Source organism: Bidens hawaiensis, unplaced genomic scaffold, assembly GCF_021521415.1.
Source record: "Bidens hawaiensis isolate Kalapana, Puna unplaced genomic scaffold, B.hawaiensis_p1.1 tig00001032_1, whole genome shotgun sequence".
Taxonomy (NCBI): Eukaryota; Viridiplantae; Streptophyta; class Magnoliopsida; order Asterales; family Asteraceae; genus Bidens; species Bidens hawaiensis.
In genome coordinates, this window is record NW_027491060.1 from 495,133 (window position 1) to 519,151 (window position 24,019).

The following is a 24,019-nucleotide window of genomic DNA, read 5'->3' on the forward strand; positions in this document are numbered from 1 at the left end:
AGATAAGCGTGTCACTTGGCAAAATATTAGACCTAATATACGTGGTTTATCCATTATTTTTGTTTATTATAATAACAAATTTTTGGTTATAGTCTTGTCTGGTTTTCTAGACAAGGTTTTTAATAAGCTAGATAGCATCTTCAGGCTTATTAAATTAACAATCAAGGGAGGGGAAATGTTATAAATGTTTATGTAGTTAGCAATATTGTTATAAATATGGTTTATGACAATATTATGTTGCAATAACTTTCTAGCCCTATATTTTTTTTGAACGGCCAACGAATTTTTTAAATAGGTTACTGACGAGATTCATTATACCAGGAAACCCTCATCTAAGGCCAACACCCGTGAACATTCGCCCGAAAGCACGATAGTGTGGTGAGGTAGACCCGCTCAGTTCAAAGATCGCACTAGTGATCGTCTCCTATTCGCCTAGTCTCACATTATCGCGGTGTCGCCGAAACTAAAAGGTGGAGACAAGAATCAAACATGGGTCACTTGGAGCACTAGGTATCTCTCCCTCACCACTCCACCATATTAATAATTATCATCGGACCCAGTAAATTCTACCAATAACAAAACTATGATATGGTATGAGAAGGTAAGATATAGACAACCTTATCACTACCTTACAGAAATAGAGAGACTGCTTTTATTGAGACCCCTGAGACCAAGTTGGATAAATTAAAGTTAACTTTATTAATACTAACATTAATCCTGATTTCTAAATTGTTATTTCATCCTCAAATGACTACTAAGTCGAATCAAACTCAAGTTAATTGCATCCCTTAACGTGGGTGGGTTATCTTATTGTCCAACGTAATATAAGAAAACATATTCCACCAAAATATTATGTATTATTTTCTAAAATAAACAAAAGATTAAATTCAATTAAAAGGACTTGCGTGGATCAGAATGAATCTGCATTTGCCAAAATGTTTATTCTTCAGGTGAACGACGCAAATAGTTGAATTTGACTAGTTTTTCATTTTTCAAAAGGTTGAACAAATGTTTAAAATAGTAAAGTTAATAATTTATTCAGATAAATTTAGGGGTGCAAATGAGCCGAGCTGCTCGCGAGCTACTCGAGATCGGTTCGTTAAAAAGCTCGTTTGAGCCGAGCTTTATCGAGCCCGAGCCCGAGCTCAAGCCTAAAAGTAAGCTCGTTTAATAAACGAGCCCGAGCTTTACTTATCGAGCTCGAGCCGGCTCACGAGCCTAAACGAGCCTGCCATTTATATAATTTTTTAAAAATATATATTTAATAATTATTAATTAATAAATATAATGTTATGAAAAAATAAATAAAAATAACTAAATAATATATATTCTTTTATACATAAAATTATAATAGAAAAAAATATATAAAATAATTGTAATTATATAAAAAAATAATTGATAAATAATAAACGAGCCGAGCTCGAGCCGAGCTCGAGCTTCAAAATCCATTCACGAGCCGAGCTCGAGCTTTGAAAATAGAGCTGAAACGAGCCGAGCTCGAGCTCGAGCTCTGTGTAAGTTAAACGAGCCGAGCTCGAGCCTAGTCGAGCTCGGGCTCGGCTCGACTCGTTTGCACCCCTAGATAAATTAGATGAAATATTCTACCAACACCTTCTAAGTTGACACAAAAAGCCAAAATGGTCATGTAACCTACCTAGGCAAGGCTTTTTTAGGGTCGTTTTCAAGCATTTAATACCTCGGCCGATTTAAAATAAAAGGATTCGTATGCCTTAACAATAACAAAATATATAAGCTAACTTTTATAAACGATGATTAATGCTATAGCAATAAATATAACAAAAATATAATATGAATGTAACACCTAAATTTTTTAAACCCTAAAACTTAATAGTTATACAACTTATTAATACAAAATTTATTAAATAGACATAACTCATGAACGATTTCCAAATTCGAAAAAGAGACGATAAAATTAAAACCAAATTATATAATTCAACTGTTTAAAAAAATAGTATTCCCTTCCAATATGATGATCAAACTCATATAATATATGTACACAAATTTTTAAAAAATAACATCTATAAAATGCCGATACAAAATCTTCAATTTAACAATAAATAAACTAAGGGCGACCTGTCGGGTGCTATTGATTTGATATACCACAAAATCAAACTAATAAGTTTAACCCGAACGTTAAACTTACATGTTCTCCGCCTAATTTTGCGGGTCAACCGTGGAGCTCAAAAAAGGGTTTGAAAAGGTAAGATATTTGTAAACAGTGAAGAGCGGTTCAGTAAAATTTGGGGTATGTAGAACCGAAGATGGTTCAGTAAAATTTAATACTTCGGGTTCAAGAATCTTTGCTCGGGTCTGATTTCCGAGACTAGTTAAATGGGTATATTAAGGGGTCAACCTCTTTTGGTTATTTAAGGTGGTTTTTGTTTTATGGAAAAAAGCTTTGCGGGTCTCGATCAACTGTCCGCGTATACCACGTGCAGACATGAGCTTTTGCAAAGTGTTTGTTTTATCAAAGATGTTTCATTAAAAAAAACATTTGTGCGGGCTCTTCTTGGTGAAGATCTGACCCACCATTTTTTTACCTATTGTAACCTCATAAACCATCTGTCTCCTTCATAGACTGTCAACCCTAGCCACCACTCCTACTTCATCGATCAAAATTTAATATTCAAGGCATAAACCTATTGTACGTCCTGCTTCGCTACCTCTCGTCCTCACTGTTCTCCGCCACCGTCTGCCGTCTCATCCGAAGTTCGATGTTGACTGCAAAAGAAAATTTACAGCCTTCAAAATTTTCATTTGCTATAATTTTCTCGTGATGAGATTGAAATTTGTCATTAGGCTTTTGTGTATTTGAAAGTTGAAATTTATGTATATAGAATTTGAGAACTCATATTGAGAAGACATATGTTTGCTTTTTTGCTTGAGGAGATTGAATCATTATCCATTAATTTTAGTTTATTTTAGCAGTATGTAGAAATTAAAAAACAAACAAGCTACTTATTAGAGATTGCATATCTTTGGTTCATCTTTTCTTTTATAGAGGTCTACAGTAGGGATGAGATTGAGAGTGTACCGATACTGACCGGTTCTGGTCCTGAAAATCGTGAATTCTTGGTACCGGTACTGAAATATTCGGTTCAATACTGGTACGGGACCGACACGGTACATGTATTGAAGGTAAAAATTCGGGAAATACCGGTCCCATACCGGTACCGAAACTCAAAACTTTGGTACTGATTCGGTACCGGTACCAGTACCGAATTTGCTCATCCCTAGTCTACAGATATAGTCCGCAGACTGCAAACATATTATCTCTTAAAAACAAACAACACCTAAAACGAACGGTTAGTAAAAAGCAAAATTACCAAAAAAGACATCTTTGATCATTTTCAAGGTAATATATATATAATGAAAACCAATATGAGTTGAGAAAATCCGTAAAACCTTGTATAACATCATTTTTTTACATATGTAATATATGTTGTTACATTTAATATACAAAACAACAAAAATTTAAAAGAAAAATGTTTCGTAATTTTTTCACAATTCTTTTTACTTTTAAATATATTTTTCAGAAGGGAAAAAATGTAATTTTACTTTTACATCTTTATTAACTTTAATTGTGAACCAAATAATTCAAACTTTAATTTAAAATATATGGTTAAGAATGCGTCTCTAAAATTTTCTTAACTCAAATGATTGAAATTAACGAATATAAAGTAATACCCGTGCACAATCCGGAGAAAAGTGATACTGTAATAACAAACGGTATTTCATAAAACATTTGCACGTACGATTGCAGCCTGTCTAACTATTATATAATGATTTTCAAGATCTATCGGTAGATGGGATATATAGACTCTTTATCTTTACATTCATCTTTGAAAGAAAAAAATATAATATGATATGAAAGCACTAATGCTTAATATGCTGAAGCATCCATGGGGGCACGACTATCGTTGGTCGAGCTTGTTTCGGATTGCCATCACCTCCTGCCTGGTGTCCATCACTGAATTGTATATAGAGTTGGTTAATTAGTAAACATGCATTGTGTTTTTATATAGACAACGCCAAACATTCTAGTAAAGAGTCTTAAGTTAAAAATGGACATACATGTGGAATTAGAGACATATATGCAGTTTTTTCTTACAGGTTCGGAAAATTTCGAGGGATAGATGACTGATGTTTATCACTTAGATTTGGGTTATCTACGGGTTCGATGTTGAAATTTCTACGGGTTTAATGGTTTAATGGCTTAATGGCTTAATCATTCAATTTAGCAACTTTCAAACAACTGTCTCATGCATGAAGGTACAAAGGATATACATTCTAACATAGTCATAAGAGTAGAAAATCTGACCTTATGTGTCCATCAGAATGATGCGATGACAAGCTGTGACGATCCTGGTTCTCGACAGGTGCTTGTCGGGCTACTTCTTTCTCAACTTCCTTGACCTGCATAGTTTTTCAAGAAATGATAATACTGTTTTAAAAAGGATATTTAAATATTTTAGACATTTAAACAATAGCGAACGGATAACGCTTCTATTTGAATCCGAGTATACACGAATATCGTCAACAAACCTTCTTCGAAAGAACACTGTTTTCGTTCTTTAATTCTTTATCCTGTTGATTGATTTTTGTTAGCTATTGCAGTTCAAAATGAATAAAAAAATAGTGATTGTCATACCTTTTTCTCATGCACAGAAATTGATTCAAGCATTATCTGGTTCTGTAAACAATGGAAATTCGATTAGTCAAACACGTCGTACAAACGAAACGATTTTCTTAAATAACAATACTGTTATTATCATACCCGTCTCTGTCTAATATGTCTAAGACCCGTATCAAGTTGCTGCTCCAGATTTTGAAGCTCTTTCATACTCAAGGAATCAAGCTTTTCTCCCATAATATGCCTAAAACCAGGAACATATATATTGTCACTTTTAATGTCATAACTCAATATGTATAGCGTGTTCATAATGTCGGGTATCCAAGGCTTTGTTTGGTTCCGGTTTTAGTTGAAGTCAAAAATAGAAGTCGGGTGTGGGGCGGCCAGCTTTAAGTCCAACCCGTTTCTTGTTTACTAATTTACAAAACCTTAGTTTAGTCTCTATTTTTATCATTCCATGTACTTGTAATCGTTGTCACTTAATAAATAATACTTTTTATACAAATCAACGGATTATAAAAAAGAAAAGAAAAATACGACTCCGTCGGCCCACCCAACCCTGCTGTTTTGGTTTGTTGTTTTCAAATTAATCAAAGTTTATTGAAATCGGTCAAACCGGATGGATAACAATACTAGTTATGCATGCACCTAATTTGTAAAAACAATTATGATTTAAAAAATGAAGTGGAAGTATATAATCTTGAGATATATATATAATTTGCAAATAGTACCTTTGAGTTGTTTCCAAAACCTCCATTCTAGACTTGAGTTTGGCATGTTCAAAAGTCCAGCTTCCCTATAATATATTATGGCCGGGTGTTTAATTAAGGTCAGTTAATTTTTAATACAAATTTCGAAGTATCATATATCATGAATGAGATGCATATATATATATACATGTGGTTCTTGATAAGTTTGATCAGTAAGCTGCCTTTCTGAAATTGAGCATCTTGCGTACCTCTCAAGGATCCTGTCCATGCTGCAAATACCAGCAATTAATATAGTGTAAAGAATAAGAATAACTATACCGGACAATAGTTTTTTTTTTATTGCATAATAATATAATATGATGGACTCATATACGGTACGTATATCTCAATTTCAGATATGTTTGCTGCATAATTTATTATTATTATTATTACTACTTTTCTACCGGGTCCTCTAAATATATGTATATTTCTGTGTATTAAACAATAAGATACAGTACGTTAATCATAGTAATTCTTTTATTTCTATTCAGTAATACAACAAGTTGTGAACAAGTCACTAGTTAAAAATAACAAATAAGTGGTGATTAATTGAATTTATAACGTCGAATAAATAACACAAAGCTAAAGAACAATAAAAAAAAATCCGACTGGATAGGCCAAAAAGAAGCCATGAAACTTAACTGTCAGAAACAACTGTGGACCACAACAAGCCAAAATAGGTTTGAAACTTTGAACCGACCAAACACCAACCAAAAGAACAAGATTTTTGCAACTATGCGGCTCGTATAGCCCATATACGAGTCGTATAGACGTATATGACACTGCTCAAATAACCTATATGGTGTGGGAATAACCTATGCCTAATTTAAACATAACCAACATTTTGCTAACCAAAGAACAAGCAAAAGCCTATGGCCGGTTCGTTGACGTGCTCCCCTTTATAGCTAACCTTTTTGTTACACACACTAATACATCCTTTTTTTCTTGGTGTGTGTTTTCTTTTTGAATTGCGATGAGGCATGACACAAGCTCGTTATACCTTGAGTGCCTTTGATTACTAAGTTTTCAACAATGTTTGTATAAACATCATCATAGGCATCATCATCAATAATGTGTTAATCATATTTATTGATTGCCCTAAGGTCAAGCGTGTGCAACGATTCACATGTCAACTTAGTTCGCATGTGAACACATCTTTCATCAAATCATGGTTTTTGAAATTACAGAAGTCATGAGGTTGTACCAGTGGATAGTGTCGCCTACTTGGTGACGCGATCAACAACTGGTGGTGGGAGGATATTATATATGCTCCCATCGGAAATTGTCAAAGGAAGAGAGGGAGACAGATATGTGTGGCCATTTATTGATGAGAGAAGCGAGGGGGATTGTGTAAAATGATTTTTGAATTGATTTGAATAACCCATAAATAATAATCTCAAAGTTGTTTAAGGATAAACATGAATGTGAGTAATAATAAGTTAAAACTATGTGAAGGAACTGGTTGTTATTATTGATCGTACAATAAAATAACTTTATAACAACACGGTTAAGCAATTAAGTCATATATGGTTCAATGGAAGCATCATAGGGATCCGACACCGCTTAGGATTTAAAAAGATATAAATGTTGAAACATTAACCTTACTTGTCTTGTGTGTAATTTAGCTTTGAGAAAATCCTTAGTTTAGAGAGGTAGATTTGTAACATCTTAAATTTTAAGTTTATTATATATGGGATATTGGATTTAATAATTCAAGCTTTGTCCCATTGGCCAGAGCTAAGCCGGACTTTAATAATATACTACAACAATTCCAAATTTTAAACTATGGTCTGAAACGAGCTTTTGACTAATGGGGTTAAATTTCGTTAGTTTTTTATAACATGTAAAAAAAGTTTTTTTTAACAATAACAAAAATAAAACATACATACATACACCACTACGTGCACCAAGACTGCCAACCTCTACCACCGCTTTCACCACCATCACCGCAAGTGTAGCGCGCTTAGCCGGAGCTCCTCTGGTGTAAAACCGGCTGGTGGTGAAGCACCTCTTTGATCTAAGTCGCCAAGAACAACCGCCGCAACAACCCTCGCCAGCCCCACATGTAAATTAGACACATTAACTTGTCGCACAAATTTGAACCGTGTTTCAACAAAATTTGGTTTTTCTTCTCCAACATCGTCATCTCAGAATCAGGTTGTTGCGACGGTTGTTATTGGAAATTTAGACTAGAGTGGTTTCACCACCAACCAGATTTACCCCATAGGAGCTCCGACTAAGCCCGTCACACTTGTGGCAATGGTGGTGGTGGAGGCCGGTGGTGTATGTATGTATGTATGTATGTAGGTATGTATGTGTGTGTGTATTATTTAATACTATGCTTATTGTTTTATTGTTATTAAAAATTATATTTTCCATGTTAGTAGCCACGTCATAAAAAACTAACATAATCTAGCCACGTTAGTGAAAAGCTTGTTGTTAGCCAATAGTTTGAAACTTGGGAATATTATGGTATATTTTTAAAGTTTGGCTTGACGCCTATCAACTAGGAAAAGGTTGGATTAATAAAATTCCAATATTCCAATATTATTGTAGCTAGTTGGATCCGAAGATATGGCATTTAAAAATACTACGAGGTTTGATATCTAGATGAGGGAAGGAGTAACCATAAACATATCTTAACTGACTATTGAATCCCTCTTCGTTGAAGTTTCTCCCTTAAGGCCACGATCACACTCGATGACAATAACCTATTTCTCTAGACACGGAAAAGGAAATTGGTAATATAAGTATTAATGTATTATGGAAAATTGATGGCAACACAACATATAATTTATATTTAATGTGTCTAGTGTGTGAGAAGGGAGAACCTTATACGACAATTGAAAAGGAAAGTTAACCATGTTTTGGCACATTTTAGCTAAAAACTGTAATCGGCCAACATTAGTCCTAATCATGGCCAAAATCAGCATAATCAACTTTACAATAAGTCAAAAGAGCAGTCCTGAAGGTGTGACCCTGATAGTCAGGTTGAACATACTTTTTTTTTCTCAAAGTTCAAAATAGCAGTCCTGGAACCGTTCTCTACTTGTATTCATTAAAACAAATAATACACGCAGGCTAACTCTTTTTATTACCATTCATAATGATTTTAATAGATTTTCTGCGAATTCTTGTGTTTATAGTTGAGTTCTGATGTCAATAAATACTATATTCATTAATATTTTACAAAATTGAAAACTTGGAATGTAACGATGAACAAAGTGATGTTATATCAAAAAAGCAAAAAGTTGTGACACAAGAATTGTATTCATACTGACCAATGAAATAAATTTATTATTCTATAATTTTATTCATATAATTGGAAATATATATATAAAGATTTAATAAACATTATCTTTTACAAAAAAAATGAAAAGCAACAAAGATTGCGACACAAGAATGATGAGATACCATGTACGACTTGACCTAGTGTGTGTGTTTTCGTTCTTTCATTGGCTACTTTCCTTGTGGGCCCCTTTTCCAAATACCCAATTGGCCAGTTTATTCTCAAAAGTCATAAACCCTAAAATGGCGACCTTTAAAAATAAATTAAATAACATAAAATATATAAATAAAAATATAGTAAGATTATAACCCTGTGTATGTCGATCTAACATGAAATAAATCAATCAGTAGGTCCTATATCATGAACTCAGTTGCATGAATTCTGCTTAGTTTCTATTTTTAGAAAAACATGCCATAATTCCATAAATGATCATTCAGTTGCATGGACAATCATCAGATATTGCTATAGTTATCTATTATATTATATTAATGTATAACAATGATCTACAACCAAGATCACGTTAATTAAACTAAAGATCTGACATATTCACTTTAGTTTGCTTTTTAAATATTTTAATTAATTATCCGTGTAGAACACTGGTCTGAAGCTAGAAGCTAGTATTAATATTATAAAGAGAGATCAAGAGAGAGACGTACGAGGCATCGGTAGAATACTCGCGTAGCTTTCCTTTAGTAGAGAAGATGATGAGGGCGACATCGGCGTCACAAAGGACGGAGATTTCATGAGCTTTTTTCAACAATCCTGATCTCCGCTTAGAGAAAGTCACTTGTCGATTGATTTTATTCTCGATCCTCTTCAATGTCACCTTTCCCCTCCCCATCAGAAATCACAGACAGAAATGATGTGGTTTATAGAGGAAGGAAGGAACACTATATATTCTTTTCTTGGTTTGAAGTCAGAGAGAGATATTTTCCAAGATCCTTCCTGTGTATTACTTTGCAAATTACTATCATTTTCAAAATAAACCTACAAAAAGTAAATACAAAACAATACAATTAATACTTTTTTTATGGCAAACATATATTTGGAAATACAAACAAGCATAAGCAGCTAGCTAGCCAAAAGCTATATATACAAATGGCTTAAAAGTTACAAAAGTAAATTTGAGAAGTTAACTCCAAACTAGAAATACCCAAAAAAGGTGTATATAGAACTATTTCTTGTTTTTGGGTTAAAACCGCGTACGTTCCAATGTCGCCTCAGTCATGATATTATCGTACGGTTGACAAAAGAAATCCAAGTCTGAAGAGGTAGGTCTCAGCAGAGCCCAGTTGGACCCGCAAGACTCACCTCAAAGAGGGATGTCTGTGCAGTTGAACCCGCAATACTCACCTTCAACAGGGACGTCTGCGCTAAGGCTAAACTCGCAACCCCTTGAAGAGGGACGTCTGCGTAGAAACCAACTGGGCCCGCAGGACCCACCATGCTCAGAGACGTGACGTCCTTACGCGCAGTACGCAAGCTGTTCCCGCAGGAAAAGCCTCCCAATGGTGAAGTACGCCGCCTGTTCCCGCAGCTGCGGATACAAGCCATCAGGGAAGGCTACCTGCGCAGCAAAGCTACACGCACAAGGCACTTTACTCTTAAATAATTCAGTAATGTCACCTGAAGAAGGAGTGAGCAAGCCGGGAACACTCCCGCACAAAGCCGGGAGAACTCCCGCCCAAATGAGCCAGTCCGTACGATACTGGAGGATCTTTTGTACTGTACCTGACGAGGTATGGACAAAAGATCTGACCAAGGATACGACAGCTCACTGACAACAGTATGACGAGCAGCACGCTCTTGTACTGTATGTCACAGCCGCTGCCTACTCACCAACCTGTCGGAGGACGTGCATGGCCTGCAGTTGGTGGAACAGGAATAGTACACAGCCGGCCTGGTCACAATCAGCCGCTGCCTACCCACCAACCATCAGCATGGCATGTGCGTAGCCCACAGTTGGCAGAACAGGAACACTATTCAGCCGGCTGTACCTTCTTGGAAACCTACCTTCGGCTATAAATACTCCAACACCTTGGAATGGTATTATCTTATCTCATATCTCATATCTTGATATATTACCTGATATCTGCTCTAGTAACTCTCTTAATATACACTTATATTCAAGAGCAATCTAGTCTGATTCTCACGCCGGAGGGTGGTCACAAGGAGGTACCCCCCTTCTCAGTGACGAGCTCACGGTGTCTGTTTTGCAGGTTATCAGAAGAACCATCTTCGCCGGATCTAACCCCTCGTGGGAAACATCTATTTAACCCCCATATTATCCGTAATCTGCCCGGGGTCGATTAGTGTTTCTTCATTGGCGCCATCCGTGGGACAAAACCTAGAACTTAATTCTTTTTCAGTTCTCAAAACTTCTGGAAAGATGGTTAAAGTTACTCTGGTCCCAAAACCAACGAGTGACCAAGAAACTCCGGTAACCACAACCCCAGCTACTGGGGGGAATACCGGCGACTACACAGTTTTTACGAACACTACCCCGGTTACCCAAGCCGGGGCAAGTGCAGTAAATAATCTTTCACTGGGATTCACCGATACCCAGTTAGAGAGACAACGAACGAGGCTCCCCCGCCAAACACTCGATGAAGTTAAAGCGTGGGCGGAAGCACGTCAAAAAGAATTCCAAGCTGAGTTGGATGAACGCTTACGTTCACTCCAACAGGCTGATGAATTCGGAGAGTACTTGGACGATGATTCGGAGGAATCCGATACTGACGCAAACCCTCGTCAGAGGGCGAAAGGGAAGCGTAAGGAAACGGACTCCCAACCGAGAAGGCATTTTGGAGAAACCTTCAAACCAAAAAACGCGGGTGGAAACCCACGTGACTTCTCCTAAACATTTAGACCAACTGCTGCAAATGAGGGAACGTCCAAATTTGCAAGAGACATTGCGGAAGCAATCGCCCCGAAAAGTGCCAAACAGATGTCCAACATCGGCACTTACGATGGTATATCTGATCCAGACGATCATTTGAACAGATTCATAGCGGGGGAAACCGTCAGTAGTTGGACGGAACCTACGTGGTGTTACATGTTCCAAATGGCGCTTGTTGGGGCAACTAGAGCGTGGTTCGATCGTCTACCGGTCCACCACATCTACGATTGGGCAGACTTCCAACAAAAGTTCAGCCAACACTTCAGCCAACAAAGAAAGTATACCGAAGAGCAATGGACAATCCTCAACTGCATCCGAGAGAAGATGAGTCTTTACTAGACTTCATCACGCGCTTCAATTCAAAGAAGCTAAGTCTGGGCACTATTAGCGAAGATCTTGTTCGCGCTGCTTTCATCCAGGGCGCGAAAGACCCAGAGCTCATCCGCACCTTAACGGGTAAAGATGGCATGCCGTCCACATGGGATGCCATCATGACAGCAGCTAAACGCTTTGCGGAAACGGAGAAGCAACTGGGTAGAGATCTCCCCCAGAGCACAAACCTCTACACCCAGAAAAAAAGAGAAGACAACGTTCTTACCGCCCGACTAAACAAAAAGCGGAAGCTAGGCATTTGGCAGTCAAGGGTAAACTTTGACACCTCATCCGGCTTGCAACATCGGTTAGGCGGAAGGGATAACGTACAGTCGAACCAGAACTCCAGATGGACGCCACTCACCAAAAGCGTCACCGAGATATTCGCCACTGAGAAGCTCCCATGGCCAAAGGCTCCAATAATCCGACATCGTCACAATGCTGATCAGAGCAAATACTGTGACTTTCACAGGACAAAAGGCCACAACACTGAAGAATGCACAGACGTGAAGGACATCGTCAAAGCATTTGTCAGAGATGGGACGCTCGCGCACCTCTTGGCGTAAGGAACGCTGAGCATGCTAATGCGTGTAGAACCCCAGTTGGGGAAAACACGAATAAAACTGCAGCTTCAATGTCGGAGACTACATACTGCGTAAACAACGAGATTCCGAACAAAGTGCATATCGGCTCGAAAGGCTCGATGACACTCCCAAGAACATGGAAGGGAGCTCAATTACACAGTCTGCATGTAGATAAATTCCAAACTTGTAAAAGAAAAGGCCCAGAGCCACTTCTAATGGAAATGATTCTCCTTATCACATTGACGCTGATGGTCTTACATTTATACTTATGAACTTTCCACACTGATATGCCGGTCTTCACCCCATACATAAGTGGGGAAGTAAGTCGTTGCGTGTGGAAGGCGGCAAAACCCGCATAAACACAAAAAACGGCAAACCTTCACGCAGGTCAGTCATAGGTAAAGTTTGGTCATCCCACTAAATGAAAGTGACGGTCTTACCCGCACAAATCATGATAGAGGAAACCGAACTAACCTATTGACAACCGCGCGTCGAACGGTTAACTTATTCTAAACACTTAGAAAATTTCTAACGAAAAGATGAGGAAAACCTTCACGCAGGTCAGTTATAGGTAAAGTTTGGCGATCCCACTAAATGAAAGTGCCGGTCCTAACCGCACAAATCATGATAGAGGAAACCGAACTAGCCTATTGACAACCGCGCGTCGAACGGTTAACTTATTCTATACACTTAGAAAATTTCTAACGAAAAGATGAGGAAAACCTTCACGCAGGTCAGCCATAGGTAAAGTTTGGCGATCCCACTAAATGAATGTGCCGGTCCTAACCGCACAAATCACGATAGAGGAAACCGAACTAACCTGTTGATAACCGCGCGTCGAACGGTTAACTTATTCTAAACACTTAGAAAATTTCTAACGAAAAGATGAGGAAAACCTCCACGCAGGTGAGATATAGGTAAAGTTTAGCCGTCCTACTAAGTGCAAGTGACGGTCTTACCCGCACAATCACAAAGGAGGAAGCAAAACTTCAACCTATTATCTACCACGTTCAAAGGTTAACTCATTCTAAACACTTAGAAAATTTCTAACGAAAAGATGAGGAAAACCTCCACGCAGGTGAGATATAGGTAAAGTTTAGCCATCCTAAGTGCAACTGACGGTCTTACCCGCACAATCACGAAGGAGGAAGCAAAACTTCAACCTATTATCTACCACGTTCAAAGGTTAACTTATTCAGAACACTTGGAAAGTTGCTAATTTAAACTAAAGTATGCATGAGCAAGTCATATAACGTTTATAAAGCAAGTCATCCACTGAAAGAAGCGGGCCTACCCGCACAAAGATTTATATTTCATAATAATTCAAGTATTACAAGAATGGCCGGGTAACTACCCGCCTACATGAATATAAATCTATACAATGTAAACCTATCCTAACAGTGGGAAGGGATCTTAAGGTTCAAGCTTCATGACCACTCCCTCCAAACCCACTTGTACCCGCACAATCAGTTGGCTGTGGCGGTTCAAGGAAGGTCTTTAGAATGGTTAGCCCATCATCAGCAGCAGCAACTTCGTTCACCTTCTCCACCACCGGATGCGGGAAGGCGGCATACTGGTTCACTGCTTGGTCATATACAGCTTCAGTATCCACATCATATAAAGAGAAGTTGGAAGGCGGGATGCCTTTCTCAACGAACCCTAGACCAAGCAGGAAGCCGGCCTTTTCCCCATCCTCATGAGAAGCGTTGAGGGCTGCGCTCATGGCATCGTCGTATGATGTGTCCGTGAAGACTCGATGCACAACCTACAAGAAAAAATACAAGTATCAAAACCTTTTCTATGTACAAAGAAAAGCGTAAAGATATTATGAAATTACGCATACCTGAGACAACGCTTCTCGAAGAAGCCATTCCTTGGCAACCAGAGCCTCCTGGAGGGCAGCTTGAGCTTGGTTACGGGCGCGTTCGGCTTCACTTTTGTTAAGGTTGGCGAGCAACACTTCCTTAGCAGCAGCCTCTTCAACGCCCTTTAGCTTCCGCTCAGTGTGGTCAAGCACGCCCCTCTGTCCAAGATCTCTTGTAGCTTCTTGGCGTCTTCCATAGCCAAGGCATCATGAGCCTGCTGAAGCCTCTCTAGCTTGGCTTTAAGCTCCTCATTCTCAATGCGTAGAGGCTCAGCAACAACTTCAGCCTTGGTGGCCCTCTCAGTTGCGTTCCGTGCAGTTTCCTTAGCCAGCCGAAGCTGTTCGTTAACAGCTTGGGCAGCCTTGGAACGGGCCTCGAGACGGGCCTGAACTTCAACTTCAAGGGCTTGGAAGGCCTTCTCCTTTTCCGCAGCCACTGCGGCAAGCCTCTTGTTCTCCTCCCGGATGGCCCGCGCCTGAGCCACTTCCAGGCTACGCGCCGTCTTTAACTTGTCGTTTTCACGACATAGTAACTCGACGCGCGGCTGCATCCGGGCAAGGAGAATCCGCAATTCATTCGACAGCCTACCCTCCTGGTAGCTGGACATGGCTTCCCCCAGCGCACCAGCGGGGGCGGCGTGGCGCGCCCATTCGACGCATTCTACAGGCGTCCGAAGGGTTGTTCCTCCGCGGATGTTCCATCGTGGAACATACACTTCATTGGAATCCGACACTGCAAAAGCAAAAGGCAGTTAGGAAAAGATGATATATAAAAAACATATATAAAATAAAATAATAAAAAGGCCAAAATAACCCTACGCACCTGTAGGGTTGACAACAGGCCTGTAGCCGCCAAACCCATCACCCGAACCTAACGGATATCCATCCAAGAGGTCAGGCAGATGGGAAGGAGGCAGAGATTGGCTTGACGCCCCAACACCGGACATACCTGAAGGACCGGCTGTAGTCGCCGGCGCCGGAGGAGGCATAGCGGAGGCCGCCGTGGTAGAAACCAGCGGAGGTGAACTCACAACCGCGGCCGCGGCTGTGGAAGAATCCACAGAAATACTCACTGCCGGCTCAGTGAAAGAATCAGTGAATATGGCACTGACAGCCGGCGGGGACGTCGTCACAGTTGGAACAGTTGGCTCAACCGGGTGAGCAACTAAACCAACTGAAGCAGGCGCAGTCGCCTGGGTCATCGCCTCAGGTAGGTTGACCAAACCTACCTTCATGGGTCCAGAACTGCTACCTCCCGCTCCACCCTGGAATGCGGTAGCATCCACGCCTGCACAAAGAAGATATAAGTATAATGGTGGAAAGCTATGCAGTAAAAGTAAAGGAAGATTATACTTACGGGTTTTCTTGAGCCTAAAGGTGCGAACAGGCGGGGACGAACCCGATGGAGCCGGCCTCTTCTTACCGGTCACCGTCGTCGTCCTGGGCTGCTCGGAGGTGACAGTCGTCTCAGCCTCCGGAGCAGTGGTCTCAACACCACCTGGGTTCCCCGCCGCCTCCTCGCTCTCGGTCTCCGAGTTTGACCGGTTCCCCTGATCGGCGGTGGAGGCAACCTTCGCCTTGCCCTTTCCGCCAGCAGCCTTCTTCTTCCGCGTGAAGAAAGGACCGTCTGCGGATTCCTCATCAGAAGATGACAGAATTAGAGGAATTCCAGCAGAGGTTTCAGCATTGAGAGTTCGAGGGTTGAATAACTCATTACCTGGCCGCGTGGCGCTCAGAATCGGGTGGCCTGGCGGGTAGACCTCCACAAACCGATCCCTCGTTTGATCCAGGATGGGCAACTCGTTCTCATCAAGAGCACGAGTACCCATCCGAGCGGGACCATCAGCCTCCCGCGGATGCAAGAGCGACTGCAAGTCATTCCCCTCTGAAATAAAAAAAGAAACAGTTAGAAGAAAAACCTATATCAACAAAGAAGACAGAGCATACCGTAAGGGACAGAGTTCAAACCGTATTCGAGGACGATGGGAATCTGTGACGCCTCCTTCCACACCCGGCTCATCCCGAGCATCACCATCCTGGACTCCGCAAAGCGGTACACCGGAGTCTGGATCCGGGAGATCTTGGCGAACCACTCCGCCTCCTGGTGGTTGAGGGCGTGAAGGGCGGGGAGTGCTCTCCCATTCTTAAACGTCATCGTAAGAGGGATGACGCGAGCAGAGATATAAAAAACTCCCGCTTCCACGACCGAAGACTGCGCTCGGTAGCGCAGATCTTCAAACCCTTGATCCGATTGACCAAGGTGTACCACCCCTGGATGCACCTCCAGGAGTAGAAGGTCATCAACCGATCAACGTGGGGCTCCACGCCCAGAATGAGGCACACCCACTCAAAGTGGCGGATCTTGGCGATCGCCATCGGGTGTACCTCCGTCAGATGCACACCGTGCCTCTCCGAGACACGGTATACAAACTTCGTCAATGGGAACCTGAGATTCCCATAGACGAAGAATGCGGCGTACACCCCTATCTTGCCCTTGGGGGCATCGTACACCGTCTGGTGTGGTTCCGGAAACTCAGGCTCGAACGGCTCGAGCATAAACTTCCGGATGACGTACTGATAGAGGTCGGCCGGAAGAGCACACTGGCACTCGCCAGCAGTACTCTTGTCATCCTTGTCCGACGTGGACGAAGGATTCTCGGCGTACACGTCAGACTCCTCGGCAGTAGCCTGAACATCATAGGAAGAAGACATTCTGGAAGGATGAAAGGCAACGATTTCAGAAAGAATATTCGCCGGAAATCGCTTAGAAGGAGAAGATAGAAGTGAAGGTGTGGATTACAAAGGACCCTCTCCCCCTTTATATACTCATCGCAATGAATGCGATGAATTTAATGCGGAGGAGAGAGAAAATAGCTGGTGCAATGAAACTATGACACGTGGAAAAAGCAAGCTGGCAACAGCTGTTGACGGGACGCGCGCCGTAAAATCCGCTCCCACGCGCCCAAAAAATCGCGCCCACGCGCTTGAAAAAGCATCTGGAATGACCATGTACTGTCACGTCGCCATAACTTCCTCCACGTCCTGAAACTGTCAGAAGAAACCGTCGGACTACTCAACCGTCCCTTCAACAGTTTGGACTGTTCTTATCCTTTCACCAACTCTTCGAATTTCAAAAGATTCAAAAAGATTCAAAAGTAAGCGGGAATATACCCCTTACCTTGGCAACCAAGTAACTATAAGACAGGTGCGAGTACAGTGTTAAGGCAAAACCCTTCACATACTTAGCACCTGCAGGGAATTGAAGCCAAGAATACATCGGAAACCAAGTAACCATAAGACGGGTGCGAGTACAGTGTCAAGGCAAAACCCTTCACATACTTAGCACCCGCAGGTAATTGAAGCCAGGAATACCTTGGAAGTAAAGTAACTATAAGACGAGTGCGGGTACAGTGTCAAGGCGAAAACCTTCACATACCTAGCACTCTGCAGGAATTGAAACCAAGAAGGATCTTCTGGGCCGTGCTTGCGGAAACGGGAATAACATCCCCGCATAGCGGGAACGTCGAGAACTAGATTGTTTGAACCTCCAAGATGGAATTGGTTGTTTAAACATAATTGATCACTATGTTCAAAACTACCAACACTCATGGAGAATCAACACAAGTGGAACTCAACGCTCCTGACTTGCGAGGAGGTTACAGACCTACCCGCATCACACCCAAAGATCAAGCAGAAAAGTCGGGAATTTCTGCACGTGAAATTAGGACTTCCGCGGGAAGAATCCCCATGGAAAACCTTAAAACTAAACCCTTTTCAAAACCCTTTGCTTAAGTCCAAAAGTTCACCTCACTTATTAACAATTCATGAGAAGAACATTGGACTGGGGGGACTTGAAGAGGTAGGTCCCAGCAGAGCCCAGTTGGACCCGCAAGACTCACCTCAAAGAGGGATGTCTGCGCAGTTGAACCCGCAAGACTCACCTTCAACAGGGACGTCTGCGCTAAGGCTAAACTCGCAACCCCTTGAAGAGGGACGTATGCGTAGAAACCAACTGGGCCCGCAGGACCCACCATGCTCAGAGACGTGACGTCCTTACGCGCAGTACGCAAGCTGTTCCCGCAGGAAAAGCCTCCCAATGGTGAAGTACGCCGCCTGTTCCCGCAGCTGCGGATACAAGCCATCAGGGAAGGCTACCTGCGCAGCAAAGCTACACGCACAAGGCACTTTACTCTTAAATAATTCAGTAATGTCACCTGAATAAGGAGTGAGCAAGCCGGGAACACTCCCGCACAAAGCCGGGAGAACTCCCGCCCAAATGAGCCAGTCCGTACGATACTGGAGGATCTTTTGTACTGTACCTGACGAGGTATGGAAAAAAGATCTGACCAAGGATACGACAGCTCACTGACAACAGTATGACGAGCATCACGCTCTTGTACTGTATGTCACTATTAGCCGCTGCCTACTCACCAACCTGTCGGAGGACGTGCATGGCCTGCAGTTGGTGGAACAGGAATAGTACACAGCCGGCCTGGTCACAATCAGCCGCTGCCTACCCACCAACCATCAGCATGGCATGTGCGTAGCCCACAGTTGGCAGAACAGGAACACTATTCAGCCGGCTGTACCTTCTTGGAAACCTACCTTCGGCTATAAATACTCCAACACCTTGGAATGGTATCATCTTATCTCATATCTCATATCTTGATATATTACCTGATATCTGCTCTAGTAACTCTCTTAATATACACTTATATTCAAGAGCAATCTAGTCTGATTCTCACGCCGGAGGGTGGTCACAAGGAGGTACCCCCCCGCTTCTCAGTGACGAGCTCACGGTGTCTGTTTTGCAGGTTATCAGAAGAACCATCTTCGCCGGATCTAACCCCTCGTGGGAAACATCTATTTAACCCCCAGATTATCCGTAATCTGCCCGGGGTCGATTAGTGTTTCTTCAAAGTCCATTTTCCTTTTTGGTACTAACAATGCCCAATATTGTCCTTTCAAAACGAGTTGCGTAAGCCTTTGAAGCTAATGTTTAGGTTCGTTTATACGATTAAGTGATAAACTCGCTTTCCATTTTCAGAACGACACACACCATTTCCTGTGGGGCCTAAAAACATTCCACAACTTTAAATGGGGAAGTCCTTTCTTATACGCGTAAAGAAGTGTTTATGTCCTTCCCGTCTTCACAGCTCCTTCGACCCACCAACCTTTTGTCTTTGATACCGTTGATCGAATTTGTTTATTTTTTTGTTGTTGTTGTTGTTGTTGTTGTAAATCTTTCCATTTTGAAGTAATTTGATAGACGGTATGATGGGTTAAAACAAGTTGAGGGATGAAGTGATCAATGATACCTCCCCAAAACGAGTTGTGTTATTGTTATATATAACTAAATAAGTAAATATCAATATAAATAAAAGAAACTATACCGTTTTAGATAATAACTTTTTCAAAAAATTGCTATTTATTAATTAAAAAAATTGATATTATTTTTTAATATTATAAAAATATGAATTATTCTTTACTTTTTATGTCAAAGTTTGCCCACGTAGTTCGACTAGATATGATTCCGGCTCAGGTTAACCACATTTGATCGATTATTAGTAAATAAGCAGAGTTAAACAAAAATCCTCTCATCATCATACCTTGTAACGAGTGCTTAAAAAATACTCATCCTTATAGACCTATTTTTGAAACATTAATATAACTAAGGCTCTATATCGTGAGTGATAGGTGGTGAGATAGTTATAAAGGTGTGTAAATGGACTACCCAATCCTTGTTCACGCCTAGTCCTTGACTCTTTAGTGGGTCACGTTTTTAAATTTTATTTCTTAATTTTTCATTTTATAATGTTACACTACTATACATAATATACAATTTCAACTACTTGATTTTTAATAATTTCAGTTATGGTTTTCGTTCGTTGACATTCATTTAAAAAATAAAACGGAGTATGCCGCTATTTTTAGTTTATTTTGTATGTTTTGATGTAACTTTTTTTTAAAAAAAACAGAGTGGCTATTAAAATCTATTTTTTTATATCGTAGGCATAGGGAGGGACGCTACCTTTGCGGTATCAGTGTTCACTTTTATGGTTTTCTACGAACCAAATCGGTAACGACCAATCCATGTTGCATGACCACGCTCCCACTACAAAACACAACACGGGGTAATGAGTTTTGCCTGACCTATCTAAGGTCCAAACCAAGGCCACAACTGACAAACCCCCCTTTGCATTCATCATCTATCAGGGCAACAATTGTGGGTTCTGCCCATCAATGCAACAACCAAATGCCCACACCTGCATTGCAGCTTGCATCACCGAGTAAAATCCTGGGTATGAATGATTGTAGAATCGACTCCATAGACAGATTCAGTGAAATGGCGACCCCAAGCAACACCAAATCCCCATGTTCAACAACCGCCATCATGAGAGATTGCCTATCTTGATCCCGACTCCTAGCGATACTGGAAGAGATATCATCCCACCTTTTGTGCGAGTATACAACCTTCTTCGTCGTTGTCATTTGGCCTTCAATCTCAGGCACAAACCAGACAGGCTTTGTTAGCCGTCAAATTGCATGAATGGCAAACCATAAGATGTCCAAATAAATTAATATATCAACATCAAAATAAGGAAATGGAACATAAAAAATGAATGCTTCTTTACTATCATCTCTAAGAAGCTATAACCAAATAAGTTTTTTTTAGTAAAGATTCAAATTGATAAAAACAAAATGAGTTCAAAGTCAATTTGAATGTTTATTAGTTTTATTTTATTTATTTTTATTTACTTTTTTTTATTCTTTATTGTTTATCTTATTTACCATATCCGATTTCATAAATTTGAAACAAAAAGTAAAATTTACAAAAAAATTAAAATGTCTATTTTAGATTAGGATGCACTTTCAATAGGAAACTTAAACCTAGAGCATCTAGATACATGCCTAAATTAGATTCTTTATGGTTATTATCTCTATTACAATTTGAATTGGGAGAGAAATTTTAACTTAAATGATTTTGAGATGGTTAAAGCTTGAAAATTTTAAGATTTTGAGATTTATAGAGTCGGAAAATCGTGCATAAACCACCATGACTTGATATTCCAACACTAAAAAGTTTATAAAACACCATGTTGGAGTCTAAACATGTGCACGAACCACCGCGACTTTTTCATGTTTTAGACTCAAATAAAAATAATAACACAATAAATCGAAATACAAAGTCATGTCAAAACACTAGTCCACGAACCATCGTAGTTCAATTGTTTTAACACCGAAAATTTGGATGGCGACCGGAACGCTCGCATTTGACTACTTAAAGAATTGACATATATAACATGATTTGTGGCCTAGAAAACGAGCACTATAACTCAACCATCCCAAGTAAGTAAATCACCTTCGATCCTTAGAATCTTTTTGTCAAATGGTCATTTTATAATGTCTCGTTTTCTATTATGGCTACAAACCTGATATAAACGCAACCTTTAAGGGATTTGAAACAACGGGATCCAAGTTAATCTTGTAATCCATAATACACAATAAAAATCTACTTTTGCGTTTTAAGGTAATGATACCTTGGAAATATTATGAAAGTGCGTGTATGTTAACATTTAGGATATTGGTGAATTTTAAACAGGTTTATAAATAAACATTCGATATGAACAATAAAATAGAGTAAACACGTATGAACACACGTATAGGACCCTAAGCATAACAATTCTAGGTCGTTACGTCTAACCACCTATCCTAATTGTCATGGCTCTAATACCAATCTGTCACACCCCGACCAAAGGCGGCAGAACATGCCGAGGTGTAACGATTGCCCATAAGCGCATGACACTATTTAAAGCGACAATATTTAACAAACTCATTTCATTTCAAAACATCGAAAATGTCACATAACAATATTCATAAGTTGAATACAACAACGTATCACAAATGTAGCAAATCAAATATTGTTCATTGTTACTAATATCCTAAAGGTATTTGTGACGTTTTCTCCAAGCATCCAACATCAACCTAAATGCAAACCAGTAACATTTCATAAAATAAAGTTTGTCAACACAAAATTTGGTGAGCAATTCACAGTTTTAAGCATATATGTATATAATAAGAAAAGCCACAATCTTGTATACGAAACAACAAATAAATAGCAATAATTTGGATAATATGAGGTCGCTAATAAGAATACATTAGCGGCACCGTCTATAAGAGAATACCAAATAGATTCGGATTTCATGAGGTCGTTAATAAGAATACATTAACGGCACCGTGCTATAAGAGAATACCAGATAGTTCACGGATTTTATGAATCAACCTTCCAAAAGCGATAAACACATAAGCATATAATCATATAAGCATAGAACATCAAATTGAGTGTGACATTCGTCAAATTTGAGTCTTGAGTCGTATTAGTTTTGTAAACTTTTATTTTTGTAAAACCGACTCAACATTTCTTAGAACCTTATTTGATTATTATATAATATCATTTTATACCTCGACCTTAAATAAATCGATGTTGGTCATATTATAGCGTCGTTAAGAAAAAAAACATAAAGGGTTCAAACTAAGTTTTGGCAAAGTTATTATAAGTTTTGGAAACTTTTAAACTTACATTAAATATTGACTAGAACTTGAGGGGCCAGAAATGTAACATATATACACCACATATATATACATAATACCCTAACCTTAATATCATTTCATTCAGCCGCCACTTTCCTCCATGGCCGTTTTCCGGCGAGCGTGTTTTTCCGGCGAGAGAATCCGGCGACGCCAAACACCTCCGGCCACCACCTCGCACTGCATCACCACCATCTCAGCCACCCCCGCAACCCGAAACCACCACCCCTCGCGTCCCGGCAGCCCTCTTCCCCTACGGTTTGTTTTTCCGGCGACCCCCAAGCTCCGCCGTGGCCCCGGTGCTCTTCCTCTCCCTCAGCCGCGCTCTCCCTCTCGCCCGTCTCTCTGTCCCTCTCTGCTCTCTCTCTCTTGCGTCATCTCTCTCTCTGCTCTCTCTCCCTCTCGGCTCTCTCCCGTCTTTCTGTCTCTCTCTATCTCTCCGTCTCTATCTCTCACTCTCTCTCCATCTCTGAGGCGTGGCCGGAATGGGCTCCGACGACGGGGTATGAGGCATGGTGGTGGTGACCCGCCATGTATCCGGCTACCTTCATCTCCGACGACTCGTGAACATATATAATAGGTAAATTTAATTTGGGTTTTGATATTGTTAGTTTTCGTGTAGAGTTGTTTTGATTTGGGAAAAGATAAACGATCGGGAAATGGTTATCTTGGCTCGGTTAGTTTGTACGTTAGTTGTTAGACTAGAGGTCTCGAGTCTTCTCCTAAACCGATTTTGTGTTATCATGGTTAAAAATCGTATAATTAGTATAAAACTATTAAATATATAAAACTCATTATTTATAACAATTATAATAATAATTATTATTATTATTAACTTTTTATAAAAAATGTATATTATTATAAATTCTAATTATTAGTATTAGTATTATTGTTATTATCATTTTTTTATAAATATTAAAGTTACTATTATTATTTAAGATCATATTATTATTATTTATTAAAATTATATTTTTATCTTTTATTATTAGCAATAATATTATTGTATTTATTTTGTGAAC

The 24,019-nt window shown here is 40.0% G+C and overlaps 1 protein-coding gene across 1 annotated transcript; it reads right to left on the minus strand.

Moving 5' to 3' along the window:
- Nucleotides 1-3,797: 3,797 nt before the first annotated feature.
- Nucleotides 3,798-9,551, minus strand: LOC143552825 (agamous-like MADS-box protein AGL8 homolog). The gene is made up of 8 exons (XM_077042953.1): nucleotides 9,349-9,551; nucleotides 5,552-5,633; nucleotides 5,386-5,450; nucleotides 4,799-4,898; nucleotides 4,673-4,714; nucleotides 4,567-4,608; nucleotides 4,343-4,437; nucleotides 3,798-3,991 (listed from the first exon to the last, which is right to left on the minus strand). The coding sequence occupies exons 1-8, from the start codon at nucleotides 9,531-9,533 to the stop codon at nucleotides 3,898-3,900; spliced, it is 705 nt and encodes a 234-aa protein (XP_076899068.1). The 5' UTR covers nucleotides 9,534-9,551; the 3' UTR covers nucleotides 3,798-3,897.
- Nucleotides 9,552-24,019: the final 14,468 nt, after the last annotated feature.